At 45.3% G+C, this 19,901-nt stretch overlaps 1 protein-coding gene across 4 annotated transcripts in view; it reads right to left on the bottom strand.

The window, feature by feature from the left end:
* Positions 1–19,901, bottom strand: part of tbl1xr1a (TBL1X/Y related 1a) — a 39,245-nt gene that overhangs the window by 6,046 nt on the left and 13,298 nt on the right. For all 4 annotated transcript variants that reach the window (XM_029632796.2, XM_029632797.2, XM_029632798.2 and 1 more), the window contains 2 exons: positions 875–977; positions 475–620 (listed from right to left, as the gene is read on the bottom strand). In XM_029632796.2, the coding sequence (XP_029488656.1) occupies positions 475–620; positions 875–932 (204 nt within the window). In that variant the 5' untranslated portion in view covers positions 933–977. The remainder of the gene's footprint in view (positions 1–474; positions 621–874; positions 978–19,901) is intronic.

A 19,901-nucleotide genomic window follows, 5' to 3' on the forward strand; every position in this document is an offset into this window, starting at 1 on the left:
GCTGGTTAGACTCAAAATCAAAGGCTTCAAACTGCTAAATAACTACTGTAGCTGTAAGCAATGGTAGGTTAAATCCAGTTGAGGCTGATGAGGGGAGGATGGCTCATGGAAAGCATGTGTTTGATAACATTCAAATAATTCTGCTCCAGCCATTACCCGAACCCGTCCTCCCCAATTAAGTTTCCACCAACCTCCTTTGACTTAAATTAAAGGATAAAACACTAAAACAAATCACTAGAGAACCATCTATTAAAACTTAATGCAATGTATTATAAAGCTACATTAGTTGATAACTGCATAACTGAAGAACAGAAACCTAGCACTGCATTCATATGCGTTCTGATCAAACCGATGCCGTGTTCTGCATTTCATCACAGTTGGCTTGGCTTGCCGTAATAAAGTCCACGGATTCCCTGATAAGATGATGTGATGCTGTGATAATAATGACTTGTGTGAATGAGGAGATGAGCTCACCTCATTAATGCTGACTTCAGCCTCCACGTACTGCAGGCCCTTCTGTATGATGGAGATGAGGGCAGCAGGGGGCACCAGGGCTCCATTGATGTTAGACTGACTGATGTGGCTCTCTATCCCAAACGTGAAGGCTGAGTGGGAAAACCCTGTAAGGGGAAGCATGAGGAGCATGTCAGTAGGCAGCACATTACATAGAGCAGATCCCTCCCTCTGGTGCCTCTGGAAATGGCACACTTCAAATAGCTCTGTGGTTGTTCTCAGAGTGCACATTTTCAGGGCACCCTTTAATAGTTATAGAACATTACATAAGGAGAATATACGGTAAGATTATTTCGACAGCAGTCTGGCTTCAATTGCGTTTGCTTCCAGATGTGTGGTTGAAGCGTCAGATAGACCCTACCTGACTCCTGTAGGTATCTGTACACCAGGAAGTTGACCTCATCACTGCTTATGCTCATCTTTATACCTGGTTACACCATGAGGTCAGCAAACAGGACACAGGCCTGAAGGGAAGGGAGGAGGTGGTGGTGAGACAGTTGTTTATCCAAACTCAGAGCAACATATTTTCACACTACACCAATCACACTACATAATGCTGCTAAGTAAGAACTGAAGCTAGGACTGGAGAGTGGAGATTTCCTCCCAGAAGATGCCACTACCACTAACACATTGTCTGTGTGCAAATATCCTTCCACAATCTGCTGTACACACAGTTCACACCAGGGCAGGGCAGCAGGGACCTGCTGTTGGGTGCTAACTGTGGACAGGAGCAGCAGCACTGCTACAGTGCGTCTCTCTTGCATGGCAAATAACAAGGCGTAGTACCCATTACCACCATTGCACTGCAGTGGCGCTGTTGAGTTAAAAACAGAATCTCAGGATCTCTGTTGACAGTGTGTGTGTGGGTGGGGTGGTGGGGGGGGATGGGAAGGGGATTCTCTTTCCATAGATGAGCTGTGCTCTGGGCTGTAGTCCATCAATGAGAGCAGTGGTGTTTATCTCAGCCAGGTCTGACTCGGAGCAGCACAGGGCTAGTCTGGGACCTTGCAGAATCATGGTAGTGACAAACAAGCAAGCATGGGCATGACCACAGAATAGACCGTGTTTTAACTGGGTTCATCCATTCAGAGAGATATAGAACAGGAGCACAAACATCCTTCTCTCTGGAGAAACCACTTCAGGACCTGTGCTACTGGTGTTTCACAAGAGTGACATCTGAAATAACGAATCAATAAGCAGCCATGCAGAACTGTACATTCACCCAAAGATACCTCAAATCTGAAGAGACATATTTCCGGTAGAATACTGGAGCACATTCTAATTTCCATGTCAAAACATAGCATAACCATAACAGAACTCTACAGAGGAGGTCCAATCTTAGTAGTCCTAGCTACTGAAGATAGTATTATTGAGGACGTTTCAATGTATTTATTTTATTTATTTAACTACGCAAGTCAGTTAAGAACAAATTCATATTTACAATTATGGCCTACCACGGCCAAACCTAACCCAGACGATGCCTTGTCAACCATCATCAATTCTCTTAAGAGATGTGTAGGCCTATTCTTGACAAAAACTGTCATAGGATGTGGTTTGTTTGCAAACCGAACAGAATTTTGTCATCTGCTTTTATACTTGAACACACCCCGAGAGACGTAGTTCATTCCCTTTTCATCGCCATATCAAAGTGATGAGGTGTTGGTCTATTTTGAGAGAGTGAGAGAGCACGGCTGTAGAGATGGAGCACTTCATATTCCTGTCAAATAAATGTACACCTCTGCCCCATCTCCAGTCTCAGAAATGATGTTGTTTACAACTCGCCTACATCCCAAAGTGATTCTGGTAGGTATGTCATATGATCTTTTATACTTTTAACAATTTATATAAAAAATGTCTCAACACTGGTTCAGATGTTCCTGTCCTGCATGATGTCCGATCATGCCACTTTTACAGCCTTTGGTTTAGAATATAACATACATGTACAGTGTGTATACGAAGTCACCACCCCCTTTCAAACTGTTCACCTTTTGTTGCCTTACATCCTGAAATGAAACCACCCCCAAAAATATTTTCAAAAAAGTAAAAGTAAAATACCCTATTTGGATAAGTGAATACACTCCCCCCCCTTAGAATTGCAATTCCAAATTTGCCGAGGTATAACCAACCACCTTCCAGATCACAAATCAAGCTAATTGGCTTCCATCTGTGATCATTAGTATTGACTTTGATTAGTTCAGAATAAAAGCAGTTGTTCATAGAGGACTCCACTGCTTAGTAGTGCAATTCAAAGCAAAGAATCCACTATGGGCAGAAAGGTACTTTCAAAAGGTCTACAAGATAAAGTTGTGGAAAGGCACAAATCAGGGAATGGATATAAAAAGATTTCAAAGGCTTTGTCCCTCGGAGCACAGTTAAGACCATTTTTAAGAAGTGGAAGGAGTATGGTTATGCCCAGACCCTGCATAGATCAGGCCGTCCCTCCAAACCGGGCAAAGAGGAGACAGATCAGAGAGGTTACCAAGGATCCAATGGCGACTTTGAAGGAGCTTCAGGCCTTTATGGCAAAGACTAGTCAATGTGTGCATGTGACCACATTATCACAAAGCTGCATTAATCTGGCCCCTACGGGAGGGTGGCAAGAAAACAAAACACCCCTAAAAAAATCCACATCAAGTGTCATTTGAGCTTTGCGAAAAAGCATATTGTAGATTCTGAGGCCAAGTGGAAAAAGGTGCTGTGGTCATATGAGAACTAAATGTAACCTTTTGAACTGAATGCAAAACCATATGACGAAAACCCAATACATCTTTCCACCCAAAGAAGACCATGCCTACAATAAAAAAACACCATGCCTACAGTATAGAACACCATGCCTACATTATAGAACACCATGCCTACAGCACAGAACACCATGCCTGCAGTATAGAACACCATGCCTACAGTATAGAACACCATGCCTACATTATAGAACACCATGCCTACAGCACAGAACACCATGCCTGCAGTATAGAACACCATGCCTACATTATAGAACACCATGCCTACATTATAGAACACCATGCCTACAGTAAAGAACACCATGCCTGCAGTATAGAACATCATGCCTGCATTATAGAACACTATGCCTACAGCACAGAACACCATGCCTGCAGTATAGAACACCATGCCTACATTATAGAACACCATGCCTACATTATAGAACACCATGCCTACAGTAAAGAACACCATGCCTGCAGTATAGAACACCATGCCTGCATTATAGAACACTATGCCTACATTATAGAACACCATGCCTGCAGTAAAGAAGACCATGCCTGCAGTATAGAACACCATGCCTACATTATAGAACACTATGCCTACAGTATAGAACACCATGCCTACAGTATAGAACACCATGCCTACAATATAGAACACCATGCCTACAATATAGGACACCATGCCTACAGTATAGAACACCACGCCTACAGTATAGAACACCACGACTACAGTATAGAACGCCACGCCTACAGTGAACTGACACCATGCCTACAGTGAACAGACACCATGCCTACAGTATAGAACACCATGCCTACATTATAGAACACCATGCCTACAGCACAGAACACCATGCCTGCAGTATAGAACACCATGCCTACAGTATAGAACACCATGCCTACATTATAGAACACCATGCCTACAGCACAGAACACCATGCCTGCAGTATAGAACACCATGCCTACATTATAGAACACCATGCCTACATTATAGAACACCATGCCTACAGTAAAGAACACCATGCCTGCAGTATAGAACATCATGCCTGCATTATAGAACACTATGCCTACAGCACAGAACACCATGCCTGCAGTATAGAACACCATGCCTACATTATAGAACACCATGCCTACATTATAGAACACCATGCCTACAGTAAAGAACACCATGCCTGCAGTATAGAACACCATGCCTGCATTATAGAACACTATGCCTACATTATAGAACACCATGCCTGCAGTAAAGAACACCATGCCTGCAGTATAGAACACCATGCCTACATTATAGAACACCATGCCTACAGTAAAGAACACCATGCCTGCAGTATAGAACACCATGCCTACATTATAGAACACTATGCCTACAGTATAGAACACCATGCCTACAGTATAGAACACCATGCCTACAATATAGAACACCATGCCTACAATATAGGACACCATGCCTACAGTATAGAACACCACGCCTACAGTATAGAACACCACGACTACAGTATAGAACGCCACGCCTACAGTGAACTGACACCATGCCTACAGTGAACAGACACCATGCCTACAGTATAGAACACCATGCCTACAGTATAGAACACCATGCCTACATTATAGAACACCATGCCTACAGTATAGAACACCATGCCTACAGTATAGAACACCATGCCTACATTATAGAACACCATGCCTACAGCACAGAACACCATGCCTGCAGTATAGAACACCATGCCTACAGTATAGAACACCATGCCTACATTATAGAACACCATGCCTACAGCACAGAACACCATGCCTGCAGTATAGAACACCATGCCTACATTATAGAACACCATGCCTACATTATAGAACACCATGCCTACAGTAAAGAACACCATGCCTGCAGTATAGAACATCATGCCTGCATTATAGAACACTATGCCTACAGCACAGAACACCATGCCTGCAGTATAGAACACCATGCCTACATTATAGAACACCATGCCTACATTATAGAACACCATGCCTACAGTAAAGAACACCATGCCTGCAGTATAGAACACCATGCCTGCATTATAGAACACTATGCCTACATTATAGAACACCATGCCTGCAGTAAAGAACACCATGCCTGCAGTATAGAACACCATGCCTACATTATAGAACACCATGCCTACAGTAAAGAACACCATGCCTGCAGTATAGAACACCATGCCTACATTATAGAACACTATGCCTACAGTATAGAACACCATGCCTACAGTATAGAACACCATGCCTACAATATAGAACACCATGCCTACAATATAGGACACCATGCCTACAGTATAGAACACCACGCCTACAGTATAGAACACCACGACTACAGTATAGAACGCCACGCCTACAGTGAACTGACACCATGCCTACAGTGAACAGACACCATGCCTACAGTATAGAACACCATGCCTACAGTATAGAACACCATGCCTACAGTATAGAACACCATACCTACAGTATAGAACACCATACCTACAGTGAACTGACACCATGCCTACAGTAAAGACCACCATGCCTACAGTAAAGAACACCATGCCTACAGTAAAGAACACCATGCCTACAGTATAGAACACCATGCCTACAGTAAACTGACATCATGCCTACAGTAAACTGACACCATGCCTACAGTAAAGAACACCATGCCTACAGTGAAGAACACCATGCCTACAGTATAGAACACCATGCCTACATTATAGAACACCATGCCTACAGTAAAGAACACCATGCCTACAGTAAAGAACACCACGCCTACAGTAAAGAACACCATGCCTACAGTGAACTGAAACCATGCCTACAGTGAACTGAAACCATGCCTACAGTGAACAGACACAATGCCTACAGTATAGAACACCATGCCTACAGTGAACTGAAACCATGCCTACAGTGAACAGACACAATGCCTACAGTATAGAACACCATGCCTACAGTAAAGAACACCATGCCTACAGTGAACTGAAACCATGCCTACAGTGAACTGACAACATGCCTACAGTGAACAGACACAATGCCTACAGTGAACAGACACCATGCCTACAGTGAACAGACACCATGCCTACAGTGAACAGACACCATAACTACAGTGAACAGACACCATGCCTACAGTGAACAGACACCATGCCTACAGTCAACAGACACCATGCCTACAGTATAGAACACCATGCCTACAGTATAGAACACCATACCTACAGTATAGAACACCATACCTACAGTGAACTGACACCATGCCTACAGTAAAGACCACCATGCCTACAGTAAAGACCACCATGCCTACAGTAAAGAACACCATGCCTACAGTATAGAACACCATGCCTACAGTAAACTGACATCATGCCTACAGTAAAGAACACCATGCCTACAGTAAACTGACACCATGCCTACAGTAAAGAACACCATGCCTACAGTGAAGAACACCATGCCTACAGTATAGAACACCATGCCTACATTATAGAACACCATGCCTACAGTAAAGAACACCATGCCTACAGTAAAGAACACCACGCCTACAGTAAAGAACACCATGCCTACAGTGAACTGAAACCATGCCTACAGTGAACTGAAACCATGCCTACAGTGAACAGACACAATGCCTACAGTATAGAACACCATGCCTACAGTGAACTGAAACCATGCCTACAGTGAACAGACACAATGCCTACAGTATAGAACACCATGCCTACAGTAAAGAACACCATGCCTACAGTGAACTGAAACCATGCCTACAGTGAACTGACAACATGCCTACAGTGAACAGACACAATGCCTACAGTGAACAGACACCATGCCTACAGTGAACAGACACCATAACTACAGTGAACAGACACCATGCCTACAGTCAACAGACACCATGCCTACAGTATAGAACACCATGCCTACAGTGAAGAACACCATGCCTACAGTGAAGAACACCATGTCTACAGTGAAGAACACCATGCCTACAGCGAAGAACACCATGCCTACAGCGAAGAACACCATGCCTACAGCGAAGAACACCATGCATAGAACACCATGCCTACAGTATAGAACACCATGCCTACAGTATAGAACACCATGCCTACAGTGAACAGACACCATGCATACAGTGAACAGACACCATGCCTACAGTGCAGAACACTATGCCTACAGTGAACTGATACCATGCCTACAGTAAAGAACACCATGCCAACAGTGAAGAACACCATGCCTACAGTATAGAACACCATGCCTACAGTGAATAACACCATGTCTACAGTAAAGAACACCATGTCTACAGTATAGAACACCATGCCTACAGTATAGAACACCACGCCTACAGTGAATAACACCATGTCTACAGTAAAGAACACCATGTATACAGTATAGAACACCATGCCTACAGTGAATAACACCATGCCTACAGTGAATACCACCATGTCTACAGTAAAGAACACCATGTCTACAGTATAGAACACCATGCCTACATTATAGAACACCATGCCTACAGTAAAGAACACCATGCCTACAGTAAAGAACACCATGCCTACAGTAAAGAACACCATGCCTACAGTAAAGAACACCATGCCTACAGTAAAGAACACCATGCCTACAGTGAACTGAAACCATGCCTACAGTGAACTGAAACCATGCCTACAGTGAACAGACACAATGCCTACAGTATAGAACACCATGCCTACAGTGAACTGACACCATGTCTACAGTATAGAACACCATGCCTACAGTGAATAACACCATGTCTACAGTAAAGAACACCATGTCTACAGTGAATAACACCATGTCTACAGTATAGAACACCATGCCTACAGTGAATAACACCATGTCTACAGTAAAGAACACCATGTCTACAGTGAATAACACCATGTCTACAGTATAGAACACCATGCCTACAGGGAAGAACACCATGCCTACAGTATAGAACACCATGCCTACAGTGAAGAACACCATGCCTACAGCGAAGAATACCATGCCTACAGTGAACTGACAACATGCCTACAGTGAACAGACACAATGCCTACAGTGAACAGACACCATGCCTACAGTGAACAGACACCATGCCTACAGTGAACAGACACCATAACTACAGTGAACAGACACCATGCCTACAGTCAACAGACACCATGCCTACAGTATAGAACACCATGCCTACAGTGAAGAACACCATGCCTACAGTGAAGAACACCATGTCTACAGTGAAGAACACCATGCCTACAGCGAAGAACACCATGCCTACAGCGAAGAACACCATGCCTACAGCGAAGAACACCATGCATAGAACACCATGCCTACAGTATAGAACACCATGCCTACAGTATAGAACACCATGCCTACAGTGAACAGACACCATGCATACAGTGAACAGACACCATGCCTACAGTGCAGAACACTATGCCTACAGTGAACTGATACCATGCCTACAGTAAAGAACACCATGCCAACAGTGAAGAACACCATGCCTACAGTATAGAACACCATGCCTACAGTGAATAACACCATGTCTACAGTAAAGAACACCATGTCTACAGTATAGAACACCATGCCTACAGTATAGAACACCATGCCTACAGTGAATAACACCATGTCTACAGTAAAGAACACCATGTATACAGTATAGAACACCATGCCTACAGTGAATAACACCATGTCTACAGTATAGAACACCATGCCTACAGTGAATAACACCATGTCTACAGTAAAGAACACCATGTCTACAGTATAGAACACCATGCCTACATTATAGAACACCATGCCTACAGTAAAGAACACCATGCCTACAGTAAAGAACACCATGCCTACAGTAAAGAACACCATGCCTACAGTAAAGAACACCATGCCTACAGTGAACTGAAACCATGCCTACAGTGAACTGAAACCATGCCTACAGTGAACAGACACAATGCCTACAGTATAGAACACCATGCCTACAGTGAACTGACACCATGTCTACAGTATAGAACACCATGCCTACAGTGAATAACACCATGTCTACAGTAAAGAACACCATGCCTACAGGGAAGAACACCATGCCTACAGTATAGAATCTCCATGATCTGGAGGAGGCTGAGGACACCAGCCCTAGGAGAACCTATATACATATATACCTCCATCACTTAGGAGCGGTCGCATCTGCACTCGGTCCGCAGGTATTATTACATTTCATTACATTTCATTATAGTACAACGGTTTGATTTGTCTAATCTTAGCAATTTCTTCTTAGCTAGCTACATAGCCGTATTTGTATCATAGATAATTGCGTAATTATCGTATTTCGTCGTCCTAACGCAGTCTACACTGCCCCACAGCTAGCCAGCTAGCTAACGTCCACCGTTAGCTAGTCCACCGTCTACCGATTAGCAGCACAACTATTACACTCAACTGAACGACTTGATTAGTGTAGTGTTAGCTAGCTACATAGTTGTCTTTGCGGTCTTCGTATCCAAGATAATTGTGTAGTTTAGAGTGTGTAGTTTTAGAGTGATTATCTTAATTTACCGAGGTTAGCTAGCCAGCTATTTGTCGTCCTTAACGTAGGAGACACTGCAACCGAATTGAACTTCCTCACTCAACAACCCGGTCGCATTTCGCTTCACAGGTAGTATCACATTTTTCATTTCATTTCATTACAGTACAACGGCTTGATTTGTTTGATCGTAGCTAGCTACATAGCTAGCTACATAGCCGTCTTTGTATCAAAGATAATTGTGTAGTCTTGAGCGATTTCCTAGGTTAGCTAGCCAGCTATTGTCGTTCTTTTAACGCAACGTAACGTAATCAACACTGCTAGCTAGCCCCGAATAGCAGCACAGTAGCACAGTAGAAACTATTACACTCAACGGAACGACTTGATTAGTGTAGTGTCAACAACGCAGACACTGCCAGCTAGCCTACATAGTCAACAACGCAGCCTCTGCCAGCTAGCCTACTTCAGCAGTACTGTATCATTTTAATCATTTTAGTCAATAAGATTCTTGCTACGTAAGCTTAACTTTCTGAACACTCGAGACGTGTAGTCCACTTGTCATTCCAATCTCCTTTGCATTAGCGTAGCCTCTTGTGTAGCCTGTCAACTATGTGTCTGTCTATCCCTGTTCTCTCCTCTCTGCACAGACCATACAAACGCTCCACACCGCGTGGCCGCGGCCACCCTAATCTGGTGGTCCCAGCGCGCACGACCCACGTGGAGTTCCAGGTCTCCGGTAGCCTCTGGAACTGCCGATCTGCGGCCAACAAGGCAGAGTTCATTACAGCCTATGCCTCCCTCCAGTCCCTCGACTTCTTGGCACTGACGGAAACATGGATCACCACAGACAACACTGCTACTCCTACTGCTCTCTCTTCGTCTGCCCACGTGTTCTCGCACACCCCGAGAGCTTCTGGTCAGCGGGGTGGTGGCACCGGGATCCTCATCTCTCCCAAGTGGTCATTCTCTCTTTCTCCCCTTACCCATCTGTCTATCGCCTCCTTTGAATTCCATGCTGTCACAGTTACCAGCCCTTTCAAGCTTAACATCCTTATCATTTATCGCCCTCCAGGTTCCCTCGGAGAGTTCATCAATGAGCTTGATGCCTTGATAAGCTCCTTTCCTGAGGACGGCTCACCTCTCACAGTTCTGGGCGAATTTAACCTCCCCACGTCTACCTTTGACTCATTCCTCTCTGCCTCCTTCTTTCCACTCCTCTCCTCTTTTGACCTCACCCTCTCACCTTCCCCCTACTCACAAGGCAGGAAATACGCTCGACCTCATCTTTACTAGATGCTGTTCTTCCACTAACCTCATTGCAACTCCCCTCCAAGTCTCCGACCACTACCTTGTATCCTTTTCCCTCTCGCTCTCATCCAACACTTCCCACACTGCCCCTACTCGTATGGTATCGCGCCGTCCCAACCTTCGCTCTCTCTCCCCCGCTACTCTCTCCTCTTCCATCCTATCATCTCTTCCCTCTGCTCAAACCTTCTCCAACCTATCTCCTGATTCTGCCTCCTCAACCCTCCTCTCCTCCCTTTCTGCATCCTTTGACTCTCTATGTCCCCTATCCTCCAGGCCGGCTCGGTCCTCCCCTCCCACTCCGTGGTTCGACGACTCATTGCGAGCTCACAGAACAGGGCTCCGGGCAGCCGAGCGGAAATGGAGGAAAACTCGCCTCCCTGCGGACCTGACATCCTTTCACTCCCTCCTCTCTACATTTTCCTCTTCTCTCTCTGCTGCTAAAGCCACTTTCTACCACTCTAAATTCCAAGCATCTGCCTCTAACCCTAGGAAGCTCTTTGCAACCTTCTCCTCCCTCCTGAATCCTCCTCCCCCTCCCCCTCCTCCCTCTCTGCAGATGACTTCGTCAACCATTTTGAAAAGAAGGTCGACGACATCCGATCCTCGTTTGCTAAGTCAAACGACACCGCTGGTTCTGCTCACACTGCCCTACCCTGTGCTCTGACCTCTTTCTCCCTCTCTCTCCAGATGAAATCTCGCGTCTTGTGACGGCCGGCCGCCCAACAACCTGCCCGCTTGACCCTATCCCCTCCTCTCTTCTCCAGACCATTTCCGGAGATCTTCTCCCTTACCTCACCTCGCTCATCAACTCATCCCTGACCGCTGGCTACGTCCCTTCCGTCTTCAAGAGAGCGAGAGTTGCACCGCTTCTGAAAAAACCTACACTCGATCCCTCCGATGTCAACAACTACAGACCAGTATCCCTTCTTTCTTTTCTCTCCAAAACTCTTGAACGTGCCGTCCTTGGCCAGCTCTCCCGCTATCTCTCTCAGAATGACCTTCTTGATCCAAATCAGTCAGGTTTCAAGACTAGTCATTCAACTGAGACTGCTCTTCTCTGTATCACGGAGGCGCTCCGCACTGCTAAAGCTAACTCTCTCTCCTCTGCTCTCATCCTTCTAGACCTATCGGCTGCCTTCGATACTGTGAACCATCAGATCCTCCTCTCCACCCTCTCCGAGTTGGGCATCTCCGGCGCGGCCCACGCTTGGATTGCGTCCTACCTGACAGGTCGCTCCTACCAGGTGGCGTGGCGAGAATCCGTCTCCACACCACGTGCTCTCACCACTGGTGTCCCCCAGGGCTCTGTTCTAGGCCCTCTCCTATTCTCGCTATACACCAAGTCACTTGGCTCTGTCATAACCTCACATGGTCTCTCCTATCATTGCTATGCAGACGACACACAATTAATCTTCTCCTTTCCCCCTTCTGATGACCAGGTGGCGAATCGCATCTCTGCATGTCTGGCAGACATATCAGTGTGGATGACGGATCACCACCTCAAGCTGAACCTCGGCAAGACGGAGCTGCTCTTCCTCCCGGGAAGGACTGCCCGTTCCATGATCTCGCCATCACGGTTGACAACTCCATTGTGTCCTCCTCCCAGAGCGCTAAGAACCTTGGCGTGATCCTGGACAACACCCTGTCGTTCTCAACTAACATCAAGGCGGTGGCCCGTTCCTGTAGGTTCATGCTCTACAACATCCGCAGAGTACGACCCTGCCTCACACAGGAAGCGGCGCAGGTCCTAATCCAGGCACTTGTCATCTCCCGTCTGGATTACTGCAACTCGCTGTTGGCTGGGCTCCCTACCTGTGCCATTAAACCCCTACAACTCATCCAGAACGCCGCAGCCCGTCTGGTGTTCAACCTTCCCAAGTTCTCTCACGTCACCCCGCTCCTCCGCTCTCTCCACTGGCTTCCAGTTGAAGCTCGCATCCGCTACAAGACCATGGTGCTTGCCTACGGAGCTGTGAGGGGAACGGCACCTCAGTACCTCCAGGCTCTGATCAGGCCCTACACCCAAACAAGGGCACTGCGTTCATCCACCTCTGGCCTGCTCGCCTCCCTACCACTGAGGAAGTACAGTTCCCGCTCAGCCCAGTCAAAACTGTTCGCTGCTCTGGCCCCCAATGGTGGAACAAACTCCTCACGACGCCAGGACAGCGGAGTCAATCACCACCTTCCGGAGACACCTGAAACCCCACCTCTTTAAGGAATACCTAGGATAGGATGAAGTAATCCCTCTCACCCCCCCCTTAAAAGATTTAGATGCACTACTGTTCCACTGGATGTCATAAGGTGAATGCACCAATTTGTAAGTCGCTCTGGATAAGAGCGTCTGCTAAATGACTTAAATGTAAATGTAATAGAACACCATGCCTACAGTGAAGAACACCATGCCTACAGCGAAGAATACCATGCCTACAGTACAGAACACCATGCCTACAGTGAATAACACCATGTCTACAGTAAAGAACACCATGTCTACAGTATAGAACACCATGCCTACAGTATACAGTATAGAACACCATGCCTACAGTGAACTGACACCATGCATACAGTATAGAACACCATGTCAACAGTGAAGAACACCATGCCTACAGTATAGAACACCATACCTACAGTGAAGAACACCATGCCTACAGTATAGAACACCATACCTACAGTGAAGAACACCATGCCTACAGTGAAGAACACCATGCCTACAGTGAAGAACACCATGCCTACAGTATAGAACACTATGCCTACAGTACACAACACTATGCCTACAGTGAACTGATACCATGCCTACAGTAAAGAACACCATGTCTACAGTATAGAACACCATGTCTACAGTATAGAACACCATGTCTACAGTAAAGAACACCATGTCTACAGTATAGAACACCATGTCTACAGTATAGAACACCATGTCTACAGTATAGAACACCATGTCTACAGTAAAGAACACCATGTCTACAGTAAAGCATGGCAGTGGCAGCATCCTGTTGTGGGGGTGTTTCTCTTCAGCAGGGACAGGAGCAATTGTCAGGATAGAAGGGAAAATGGAGAGTGCAAAATACCAACAGATTATTGAGGAGAACCTGCAGCCCTCTGCCAGAAAATTGAAAATGGGAAGATGGATCATGTTTCAACATAACAATGATCCAAAGCACACTGCCAAAGCAACTGTAGAGTGGCTGAAGGACAAGAAGGTAAATGTCCTTGATTGGCCAAGTCAGAGCCTCAACCTAAATCCCATTGAGAATCTGTGGAATGACTTGAAGAGTGCAGTCCATGATCTGTCCCCATGCAATTTGACTGAGTTTGAACAATTCTGCAAGGAAGAATGGGCAAATATAAGTTAGTAGAGCCGTATTCAAAGAAATTCATGGCTGTAATTCAAGCAAAAGCTGGTTCCACCAAGTAATAACTCAGGGTGGTGTTCACTTATCCAAATAGGGTATTTTACGGTTTTAATTGTAATACTTTTTCACAGTAAATTCTTTGCCAATTCACTTGGATATTGTGTGTAAATAAAGCCGGAAAAAGTCTGATTTGACGTGTTTTCGTTTCAGGCTGTAAGGCAACAAAAGGTGAACATTTTAAAAGGTGGTGGTGACTTTCTATACCCACTGTAGAGCTGGGACGGTAAACCGAAAATGATTGACACCGACCATACAAATCAGTTATCACAGGCAATTTTCTGATATCGTTCATTACGATAAGTAGCATATACTAGAGAAATGTGAAGTTTGAAATGAAATACGTTTGCTAATATGGATGATTGTTAATGGGACAACTGATGGCTACAACCATCAAACTAGTAGTAGTAGTTTAAAGGATAATACAATTTTTAAAACGGTGGTGCACATTAATGTTAGAAATTTAGCGTTCTATTATCGTATCAATTCAGGCAATTTATTGCAATATGTATTTTTGGCCATATCGCTCAGCTCTAATAGAACATAACATGCACATTGCCTATGGAGCCGAGCTGACTCACTTTGTAGCCACAACTATTGTTTCACACTGAGACAGAGCGGCTTTTCTCAGAATGCTTTAAATCGAGCTAAAAAGTAGGCTGCACACACACACACACACACACACACAGATGAAAACACAAATGCACACACATTTGGCCTACATGCCACACGCTGGCAGTGTCACAGCAGATTAAAGATGGATGTGGCGGGTAAACATAGATATCTACCAAAAAATATATGGGGTATTGGAAATGATGCAGATAACTACATTTCTAGTAGCCACAATCTGCAATATTAAAGCTGATCTATCTACCCCCCCCCCCCCCACACACACACACAAACACAAAGAAAAATCTCGCTATGTGTTGTCAATGGCTAGGCTATACAGAATATACATCTTGTTCCAAGATGGCATAGCAGTTCAGACGTCTTTTGTCCTCGTCTTGTCGTGTCGTGTATATATATATATTTACAACTTTTTTTTCACATACATTTTATTTTTATTTTCCATCAACTCATCTTCAATACACTCTCCTGCAACCTGCCTCACCAATTGATATGTATAAATACGTATTATTTACCTCAAATCTGCAATCAAATCTGCAATCCTCCAAGAAGCTAGCCAGAAGCTAGTTAGCTTCTTTACTGGCAACTCGTTCGTATTCAGCTAACCACGGTTTGTGGTCATTAGCTATCCTTTAACTCGAAAATCTATCGCCAGTTTTGTACGGCGCAGCGCAGCGGCTCGGAACGGAACATACCGGACCGATTTTTTCTCTCCATGTCCCTGGATTTCAACTGCTCTCTGGACATTCACTCCCGGATCTCACAGCTAGCTGGCTGCTATCCGTGTGTCTATCTGCTTTCGTCGATTCCGGAGCAAACATCAATTACTCCGGAGCTAGCGAGCTCCGTCAACCACTCCTGAGCTCCGTCAATCACTCCTGGGCTGCAGTCACCTATCCGGACCCGTTTTACTGCCTACACGGAGCCCCTCCGGGCCCTCACAACTGGACTGCCGACGTTATCTACCCGAAGGAGATCCGGCTGGCTCCTCCGTGCGACGTTACCTGAATGCCCATCTGCGGCCTGCTAACCGTTAGCTGTCTTACCGGATGCTCTCAGAATAGACAATCGGACAATTTATTTATTTTTATTATTAACATGTTTCTTCTTGGGCCTCTATAACTATATCTATTGTTTTTTTTTTTTTTTTTTTTGTGTGATTTGGACTAATCCCCTCTACAACACGGAACTCCACTAATCTATTGACGGAACGCAAGAGGTGGCTAACAACAGACCTCCATCCTATGCTAGCTTGCTACCGATGTCCTGGCTAGCTGTCTAAATCGCCGTGACCCCCAAACCAACCTCTCCACTCCCTGGACCCTTTTGATCACTTCGACTAAGGATGCCTCTCCTTAATGTCAATATGTCTTGTCCATTGCTGTTCTGGTTAGTGTTTATTGGCTTATTTCACTGCAGAGCCTCTAGTCCTGCTCACTATACCTTATCCAACTTATTATTTCCACCACCCACACATGCAATGACATCTCCTGGTTTCAATGTTTCTAGAGACAATATCTCTCTTCATCACTCAATACCTAGGTTTACCTCCACTGTACTCACATCCTACCATACCTTTGTCTGTACATTATACCTTGATGCTATTTTATCGCCCCCAGAAACCTCCTTTTACTCTCTGTTCCAGACGTTCTAGACGACCAATTCTTATTGCTTTTAGCCGTACCCTTATTCTTCTCCTCCTATGTTCCTCTGGCGATGTAGAGGTGAATCCAGGCCCTGCAGTGCCTAGCTCCACTCCTATTCCCCAGGCGCTCTCTTTTGATGACTTCTGTAACCGTAATAGCCTTGGTTTCATGCATGTTAACATTAGAAGCCTCCTCCCTAAGTTTGTTCTTTTCACTGCTTTAGCACACTCTGCCAACCCGGATGTTCTAGCTGTGTCTGAATCCTGGCTTAGGAAGACCACCAAAAATTCAGAAATTTTAATTCCAAACTACAACATTTTCAGACAAGATAGAACTGCTAAAGGGGGCGGTGTTGCAATCTACTGCAAAGATAGCCTGCAGAGTTCTGTCCTACTATCCAGGTCTGTACCCAAACAATTTGAACTTCTACTTTTAAAAATCCACCTCTCTAAAAACAAGTCTCTCACCGTTGCCGCCTGCTATAGACCACCCTCTGCTCCCAGCTGTGCTCTGACACCATATGTGAACTGATTGCCCCCATCTATCTTCAGAGCTCGTGCTGCTAGGCGACCTAAACTGGAACATGCTTAACACCCCAGCCATCCTACAATCTAAACTTGATGCCCTCAATCTCACACAAATTATCAATGAACCTACCAGGTACCCCCAAAGCCTTAAACACGGGCACCCTCATAGATATCATCCTAACCAACTTCCCTCTAAATACACCTCTGCTGTCTTCAACCAAGATCTCAGCGATCACTGCCTCATTGCCTGCATCCGTAATGGGTCAGCGGTCAAACGACCTCCACTCATCACTGTAAAACGCTCCCTGAAACACTTCAGCGAGCAGGCCTTTCTAATCGACCTGGCCGGGGTGTCCTGGAAGGATATTGATCTCATCCCGTCAGTAGAGGATGCCTGGATATTTTTTAAAAATGCCTTCCTAACAATCTTAAATAAACATGCCCCATTCAAGAAAATTAGAACCAGGAACAGATATAGCCCTTGGTTCTCCCCAGACCTGACTGCCCTTAACCAACACAAAAACATCCTATGGCGTTCTGCATTAGCATCGAACAGCCCCCGTGATATGCAGCTGTTCAGGGAAGCTAGAAACCGTTATACACAGGCAGTTAGAAAAGCCAAGGCTAGCTTTTTCAAGCAGAAATTTGCTTCCTGCAACACTAACTCTAAAAAGTTCTGGGACACTGTAAAGTCCATGGAGAATAAGAACACCTCCTCCCAGCTGCCCACTGCACTGAAGATAGGAAACACTGTCACCACTGATAAATCCACCATAATTGAGAATTTCAATAAGCATTTTTCTACGGCTGGCCATGCTTTCCACCTGGCAACTCCTACCCCGGTCAACAGCACTGCACCCCCAACAGCAACTCGCCCAAGCCTTCCCCATTTCTCCTTCTCCCAAATCCATTCAGCTGAAGTTCTGAAAGAGCTGAAAAATCTGGACCCCTACAAATCAGCCGGGCTAGACAATCTGGACCCTTTCTTTCTAAAATTATCTGCCGAAATTGTTGCCACCCCTATTACTAGCCTGTTCAACCTCTCTTTCTTGTCATCTGAGATTCCCAAAGATTGGAAAGCAGCTGCGGTCATCCCCTCTTCAAAGGGGGACACTCTTGACCCAAACTGCTACAGACCTATATCTATCCTATCATGCCTTTCTAAGGTCTTCGAAAGCCAAGTCAACAAACAGATTACCGACCATTTCGAATCTCACCATACCTTCTCTGCTATGCAATCTGGTTTCAGAGCTGGTCATGGGTGCACCTCAGCCACGCTCAAGGTCCTAAACGATATCTTAACCGCCATCGATAAGAAACATTACTGTGCAGCCGTATTCATTGATCTGGCCAAGGCTTTCGACTCTGTCAACCACCACATCCTTATCGGCAGACTCGACAGCCTTGGTTTCTCAAATGATTGCCTCGCCTGGTTCACCAACTACTTCTCTGATAGAGTTCAGTGTGTCAAATCGGAGGGTCTGCTGTCCGGACCTCTGGCAGTCTCTATGGGGGTGCCACAGGGTTCAATTCTTGGACCGACTCTCTTCTCTGTATACATCAATGATGTTGCTCTTGCTGCTGGTGAGTCTCTGATCCACCTCTACGCAGACGACACCATCCTGTATACTTCCGGCCCTTCTTTGGACACTGTGTTAACAACCCTCCAGGCAAGCTTCAATGCCATACAACTCTCCTTCCGTGGCCTCCAATTGCTCTTAAATACAAGTAAAACTAAATGCATGCTCTTCAACCGATCGCTACCTGCACCTACCCGCCTGTCCAACATCACTACTCTGGACGGCTCTGACTTAGAATACGTGGACAACTACAAATACTTAGGTGTCTGGTTAGACTGTAAACTCTCCTTCCAGACCCATATCAAACATCTCCAATCCAAAGTTAAATCTAGAATTGGCTTCCTATTTCGCAACAAAGCATCCTTCACTCATGCTGCCAAACATACCCTTGTAAAATTGACCATCCTACCAATCCTCGACTTTGGCGATGTCATTTACAAAATAGCCTCCAATACCCTACTCAACAAATTGGATGCAGTCTATCACAGTGCTATCCGTTTTGTCACCAAAGCCCCATATACTACCCACCATTGCGACCTGTACGCTCTCGTTGGCTGGCCCTCGCTTCATACTGTCGCCAAACCCACTGGCTCCATGTCATCTACAAGACCCTGCTAGGTAAAGTCCCCCTTATCTCAGCTCGCTGGTCACCATAGCATCTCCCACCTGTAGCACACGCTCCAGCAGGTATATCTCTCTAGTCACCCCCAAAACCAATTCTTTCTTTGGCCGCCTCTCCTTCCAGTTCTCTGCTGCCAATGACTGGAACGAACTACAAAAATCTCTTAAATTGGAAACACTTATCTCCCTCACTAGCTTTAAACACCAACTGTCAGAGCATCTTACAGATTACTGCACCTGTACATAGCCCACCTATAATTTAGCCCAAACAACTACCTCTTTCCTAACTGTATTTAATTTATTTATTTATTTTGCTCCTTTGCACCCCATTATTTTTATTTCTACTTTGCACATTCTTCCATTGCAATACTACCATTCCAGTGTTTTACTTGCTATATTGTATTTACTTTGCCACCATGGCCTTTTTTGCCTTTACCTCCCTTCTCACCTAATTTGCTCACATTGTATATAGACTTGTTTTTTTTTTTTTACTGTATTATTGACTGTATGTTTGTTTTACTC

This window comes from Oncorhynchus nerka, linkage group LG24 (genome assembly GCF_034236695.1).
Source record: "Oncorhynchus nerka isolate Pitt River linkage group LG24, Oner_Uvic_2.0, whole genome shotgun sequence".
In the NCBI taxonomy this organism is placed as follows: Eukaryota; Metazoa; Chordata; class Actinopteri; order Salmoniformes; family Salmonidae; genus Oncorhynchus; species Oncorhynchus nerka.